This window comes from Eutrigla gurnardus, assembly GCF_963514095.1.
Source record: "Eutrigla gurnardus genome assembly, chromosome: 3".
NCBI classification, from domain to species: domain Eukaryota; kingdom Metazoa; phylum Chordata; class Actinopteri; order Perciformes; family Triglidae; genus Eutrigla; species Eutrigla gurnardus.
In genome coordinates this window covers 19489527-19496500 of record NC_139917.1, presented here as the reverse complement: position 1 = coordinate 19496500, position 6974 = coordinate 19489527, and the positions used below count along the sequence as shown (strand labels likewise).

Sequence of the window (6974 nt, the reverse complement as noted above, 5' to 3'; positions counted from 1 at the left end):
AATTAGTGATGTATTTACTAAAGTCTAGACTCTAGACTTTAGTAAATAAATCGCTAATTAAATAAGTCTAAAGCCTGCTCTGCTGTTTAAGTCTCATTACGGTGGTAAACAGGTGGTTTTCAGGTGAAGGCAGATGTCAGGCCAGTGCATAATACATGATCTGATACTGGAGCATCGTGGATAAATAACTTATCAATCCACTAAGTCTGGGGAGAGAGCCAACCGGGGTGCTCGCATTATTCAGTATAGTGCAGGGATGCTGGAATGAGGATCATCGCAGCTTTTAAAACCGCTGAAAGGTTTGACTATCTGAGTGAGGGAGCAACTTCACTCGAGGGTTAAATGCTGGGCCTTGAGGTGCAGAGGGCGAGATTGCAATGGAGAGCAGTGGGACGAAAACAGATGGATTTATAGTCTCAATAAACCGTAGTCTAGGACACACTCTAGTTCCAGCAAAATTTCCACAGCAGGGGTGTGTGATGGGGGATGCTACCTGCCGCCCGGGCTTCTCATCTCATGGTCAGTTTTAACACATCTCTTCCAAAAGCCAACAGCCCACAAATGGGCACAGCATAACATACTGAAAGCATCACTGTAGAAAGACCGATGTATGCGTTGAAAATTATTTTTAAAAGAATTATGAATAAAATATGTGATCAGCATGAAAACTGAGAATTGGAATACATTGATATTCCAATTCAACCCATGAATGATATGAAAACATACCTTTTTCTCTCCCTCCTTTGCATTCCCTCGCTTCTTCTCTCTTTCACCTCCAGCTCTCTCCCTGTCCCCAGCACCAAAGAGCTTCTTAGCCCACTCATCTTTCTGAACAGCCAGTCGGTGGGTGTGGGAGTTGGGGTGTGGAGGAGGAGGAGGAGGAGGAGGAGGAGGAGGAGGCTGACTCCCTCCAGGTGGTGGCAGGTGGTCTCCGGGGGCCAGCGGGGCCCGGTAGCGGTCGGCCGGGATCTTATTCATGGGTGGGGGCAGGGTGCTGCAGTTAGCTGATGACCATCCGTCGGTGGACTCGGCGTAGGACTCCTGATCGCTGCTCAGGCCGTGGAGGTGGCTGTGGTGGTGCTGCTGACGCCAGTCTCTCAGCACATGGACTGGCAGCCACCGCTGCGGCTCCGCCCCTGCTCCTCCACCTCCTCTCTTTTCTCCTCCCCCCACAGCTCCTCCCCGCTTCCCTGGCGAGTAGTGGTGTGGGTGGATCCCTCTAGGGTGAGCCAAGGGGAGAGGGTGAGGGAGGTCGGCCAGGTGAGGGTCGTGACGGTAGTGGCCATTTCTCAGAGCTGGCGGAGGAGGAGGCGGCGGGAGAGGAGCTGCAGCTCCTAGGGTGGGGCTCCAGGCCTGCTGGGACGAAGGTGGGCTGTCCCAGTGGCGAGGCCCAGATACGTGGTTAGGAGGACCTCCAAGGTCTACTAAAAGCACTCTGTTGCTTTTCTCTTCCGGTAAAAAGTTGCCAATCCCGCTGTCACTGTTGCTGCTGGTGCTGTGGTTCTGCTGGGCGTCGTTGTCTGGATCGTGGAAGGCCCGGGCCCGGACCCCCTCAATGTTGTCCCCCATGTCCCGGTAGAGGACAGAGACAAACTGGAGGAGAGGCTGAGAACTGGGCGGGAATTCCAGGCAGCCTCCTGTGTCTGGGTCGGGGGTACACTCGAAGCCAAACCTCCCCGCTACACCTAAATGTACCTGAGGAAACAAGAGTCACCATGAGAATGAGAACTAAATAAAGACTTTTATCAGAGAGCTTTTTTATCTTCTTGCTCTACCTAAACAACATTTTTTTGTGATGTTTTAGCACCTTAATGTCCCATTTCATTTCTCTACGTATACCTGGTGGTGACAGAGCTCTGGGTCCACGATGAACACGTGACAGGAAGTCCTCAAACTACTCTCCTCATCTCGTCCGTTGCCGAAGTGATAATCATCGTGGTCGTCAGTGGCCTGCATCGTGACCAGTCCGAAGAATCGCCGGTCATCGGGACAGCAGGCGCTGAAGGCTAGCTTCTCGGCGGGATAGGTGGCCAGAACCTGACCTCTGTCACTGCACAGACGCACGCTGTCGTGCATGACCTGGTAGGATATAGTTACTGCGTGTTACAATATTGTAATAATGAGACAATCACAGTTGTCACCAGACATCATGAAAAATAAAACATGACAGACTTTGTTGATATATTGCTATACATTGTGTTTACACTGCTGCAATATAGTAATCCTGTTAATTAGTTTTCCAACACTGAAAGTATAAATGAAATATGATCAAATATTTGCTTTACTACGTTTTTTTTTCTACTTAATTAAAAAAGATATGATTAACAAGGTATTATCATGAGATGTTAAATAAAACACTAAATAGCACCTTCATGAGGACCAATGAATGGATCTTCTGCTCAGCCCGGAGGCGCCTCATGCTGCATCTGATGGCTTGCAGGCTGTCACTCTCTATGCTCGTCCCTATGGAGGCCAGCTCAATTGAGCCCAGATAGCCAACGATCATGCCCACATTGAGGATGCCCTCGCTGTGCTCTAGCGTCAAGTCGTGGCCATCTCCTACATCCAAGTCTTGCTCTTCGTGGTGCTGGAGATGGAGAGTACGGAAGTCTGCATCCAGGAAGACTGAGTCGTCGTTCAGAACTTGGGCCATCTCCTCCTCAGAGAGCAGGTTGGGGTTGCTCTGGGAACGGGAGGAGTTACGATATTGTGGGAACTCTGGATCAGATAGCCGACGGGGTTTTGATGACGAGCTGGCCCCGGGTCTGTCCTTGTCTGAGCTGCTGGAGGACTGGCTAGAGTTCTCAAAGATCATGTTGAAAATCCCTCCGGACTGCAGCTCTGCCACAACCCTCTCTGCCCTGTTGATGCCCAGCTGCTTAGAATCCAATTTGGGTTTGTACCACCCCCCGCGGGCTCCACAGACTGACCTGCTGTTATTGTTGTTGTTCACGCTGTTGTCATAGAAACCATCCAACTCATCATCACTTGAGCATGAGTCGAGGTAAGACGCTCCCGCGGTGTTGCTGCTCTGGTGGCGACTCCCACTAGTGCGTTGGTGGTGGTGGTGGTGCCACCTGTGAGCTTCTCCCTCAGCGATGACCAGTTTCAAGACACCACAGCAGCGTCCAATCAGTTTGACCACGTCTTCATGCGATGCCTTGGACACATTGATGTCATTGACGGAGAGAATGTGGTCTCCTGAGCGCAAACCCACATAGTCCGCAGGGCTCCCTTTCAGGATGCAGCTGAGGACACACGGACCTTGGCCCGACAGCGTGAAGCCATACCCGGTCCTTCCTCTCGCCACCTCCACAGCTCGGACACGACCCTGCTGGGCAGAGGACGAGGGCAGCGGAGGCTGGGGCAGTCCGCTTCCCCCACAAGGGCGTCGTTTGGATGACGCATCGCCTTGCCTGAACATCTTGCCAGGGGACTTCCTCTTGTCCATCGATACAGCAAGTTTCAATTAGTCATTACTCATCCCTAGGGGTCTGCTCAAGCAGGAACGCAGGGCATGTCCAACATTTGACTTCTTGTCAAACAGCTCTGCTGCCAGGCTGCTATGGGGGGGGGGGAATGAGCAGCGGTTTCTAAATGCTGCAGTATGTCCTCAGTTCTGGCACAGCCTTGCTACTGTAGCATTCCCATCCTGGTGTCACTCTCTCTCCCAACACGGCTCAGATACCTGCAGCACAAAGGAACCAAGTCAGTCTTCCTCCTTAACGCGCTTTCATGCTTCATTTTACACACATAGATTGAACACGCTGTCTGTCTGGTTTTAAGGTGGAATAAAGGCTCAATATAGTTCGAAAACTGTAAAAAGGAATGCATTATACTCTCATTAATGGCAATATTGATAGTTAATATGGGATGCAACAGGTGAAGTATTACACACACAGCCACACCTGTGTAGGGTGGAGTTAGTGTAGCTCTGGCCAATAGGAGATATGTTATCAAACCAAAGGCGTTGTCGTACCTGGGAGGCACGCAGGTAAAATCAGACAGCTCGCCCTCGCGGTTAACTTCAGGGTAACTTTCAACTTTTACATCGTCTTAATATCAACATGGACCGTGTCTTCCGTTGGAGTTAAACGACTTTTTCTCCTCCATAGTCTAAAACATTCACCAAGAAACTGTAACGTGAACGTTAGCCTGAGATTAGCTGGCGTGTTAGCTTAGTTAGCCGCACATGCTAGTAAAGTTACGTGTTAGCACTGGACGCGATGCTCGCCATTGAAAGACATCGACAACTATGTGTTTGTCACTTTACACTCAGACGCGTGCATGCTTTCTCTCTGTCAATTCGCGAAAGTTACCCCAAAAAAAAGTATCTTGCCGTGACTCGCTGTTCAAAAGTGCACCCACCCGTGCTTAAACTTTAGACCCGCCCCTCGATTTCCACTTCTTTGGAATGTCGGTCTGTAACTATGGTTACGGCGCCGTACACAGACTTTTACATCCCGTCATTGGTTTTCCCAGTTGTCAGTCAGATACCGAACAGTTATGTGGATAAATTGACAAAAAAAAAAAAGTTAGTTTGAGAAATCACAGATAAAAGTACCAACGGTGGCATATTCCGCAGGTGTCAAAAACTCAGCATCGCGAGAGCGCTCATCTAAAACCCGCTGTTGTTGTTATCGGTGATGTTATTGTGTAGCAGGGTGCTTGTATCGATGTGTCTTTTACCATCACGCAGCTAAGGAAGCAAACGGCAACAGCTGGTCGCAATACGTCCGAGTTGTAAAGCAGGGATAGCTCAGTAAAAGGTGGATGCAGGTCTCTTTTTTTTAACGTCCCGACAAAGACGTTAGGTCTAGCGGGTTCACGCGGCGCGAGATAAAAAAAAAATAAAAAAAAACTTAAAAAAAACACGACTTACTGGTCGGTGTGCGACGCGGTGATGCGGCTCTGGCAGTTTCCATAGTTTCGTAGCTGCGGGTTAGTTAGGTAAACTCTGGGACGATGGGTAAACAAAAGAAAAAGGCTGCACCATCTGGCGAAGTAGCCTTAAGAGGAGGAGGAGGACAGGAGGAGAGGGAGGTGTGTTTAGAGTGGGCAGCGGAGGGGGTGGTCAGAGGGGGGAAACTTCAAACAGTTAAATGATGAGGATGCAGAAATACATCTCATTCACTGCACAAAAAGGTACATTATCTCTTATAAAAGTGTATCTGGGAAGTTTATGTAGGCTGCTGAACTGTGGTATGAGTCTTATGGTTTTTTTTGGGGGGGGGGGGGGGGTCGTCAAGGTTCTTGACACTCCTGCAAGGAGGAGCCCCACCCAACACTTCAAAGTAAAAGTTGGTTTATTATGAACTCGTTTTTTTTTTAGCTCCAAAAGGTTATTAAACTGTTGCAATATGGAGGTGCATTAAAAATATATATATATATAAAATAATGATGGGACATGATTTTCTTCCCAGAACAGTAACCTGTTCAGTCTTTTGTGATAACCGTTTTAGATGGTGTTCTTATTTATGTATAAACCCTGATAAAGTTAAGAATTAAAACGTGTTCAAACATACAGTTGCTGGCCGTGCCATCATGGTTTCAGCTCACTGCTTCATGAACCATATGGCAGCTGTCCGGTAATCCAGTTAATACTTTTTAATCATGAATCAACCATCTTAATGGATACTGTATATAAAAAAAAGGTTGTTTTCATACTATGTAGTCTATCAAATAACAGCCTGGCTAAGAAAAGCAAATTGAATGAAATAGGAGTTACAGTTTTAAGTCTGGTAGAAGGATTCAGATTCTGCAATGTGCTGTTAAATTAGCCCTCGTTGGTAAATCATGACTTTTCTCTCAGCTTGACCATTTGTTGCCTGTTAATCTGAGTTAGCTGGCAACAGCTTGTTCTCTCTGACAGAGAGGGAGATGAGGCACAGCACGGGAGAACATTTACTGGTTGTATCCTCACAGGTTGATGATGGTGGACACAGCGATGCGGCATGTTTGTAACACCTCCATCTGACAACATATAAACACCCTTTACTTGTTTTCCCTCTAAGCAGTTACAACTTAATTTCCAAGTCTCCTGAAGGAAGTCCACGATTCACAAATGTAACACGTTTAACATCTTAAATAATTTATTCATCAACAGACCATATGCAGTGATTTACCTCTTGAAAACATTCAAAATGAACTGAAATACACAATCTCTTCATATGTTTTACAGTCTAAAAAAAAGATGGATCAAGTGAAAGAACAGTTATAGGGAAACTAATCATTTTCAGTCCGTCCTGTTATCACCATCGGAATCATAGTGTAAATCAATTGTGGTCGCCAAACTATATTTTCTAGAAAGGGAAAAAGAGGTATTCAAGAGCCAAGCAACAACATACTAATCGCAAAGACAGTTGAAATTGCAGAGCGTGTAAAGAACTTTTTTTTTTTTTTTTATTGAACCAAATTAACATCTATCTTCTGAGTAGGTGATTCTTCAAGTGGAAGGGAAATCAAGTCTTTAAAGGGAAGCATGGTGAATCAGTTGAACATTACCGCCACACCCATTTCCCTAAACCACAAGAGATTTCTGGGTAATCGCATTACCCCCTGCAGGGGTCCCCACTCAGTCTTTTGCCATTCTTATGCCTGGGGAAGACGAGATAAAAAGAATACTTTCCTCTATCCCCTTTTTTGAATGATTTCCTTAAACGTAAAATCCTCTCTTTCTCACCACACAAATCCTAACAGACTCTGAAGGGTTGATCTGAGAAGAAACAGGCTCACAATTAGGCTAATTTCATTTACAGAGAGGCCTCACAATGGAATTTTAATGACGGAGGACTCAAGTCATTCATTGTGTGAATTCATTATTTTAAGATGATCTAAAGGAAGCCAATCACATTGCTCAGAAGGTTACTTATTTAGCATAGAAATGACCAATGTTTTGTTTTTTTTACTTTTATGCACTGTAGGACTCATTGCATATAAAGAAAGCACCTAACATCAACATGAGAGGAACTTCC

At 46.6% G+C, this 6974-nt stretch overlaps 1 protein-coding gene across 4 annotated transcripts in view; it reads right to left on the bottom strand.

Annotated features, from left to right (window-relative positions):
* The window catches only part of rgs12b (regulator of G protein signaling 12b), a 36392-nt gene extending 32744 nt beyond the window's left edge, over positions 1-3648 (bottom strand). For 2 of the 4 annotated variants that reach the window (XM_084006347.1, XM_084006348.1), the window contains exons 1-3: positions 2369-3648; positions 1840-2079; positions 727-1695 (exon numbers count right to left, since the gene is read on the bottom strand). In XM_084006347.1, coding sequence (XP_083862473.1) covers positions 727-1695; positions 1840-2079; positions 2369-3451 — 2292 coding nt within the window. In that variant the 5' untranslated portion in view covers positions 3452-3648. The remainder of the gene's footprint in view (positions 1-726; positions 1696-1839; positions 2080-2368) is intronic. The other 2 variants (XM_084006346.1, XM_084006345.1) reach the window with 1 other exon arrangement.
* Between the last annotated feature and the right edge of the window lie 3326 nt (positions 3649-6974).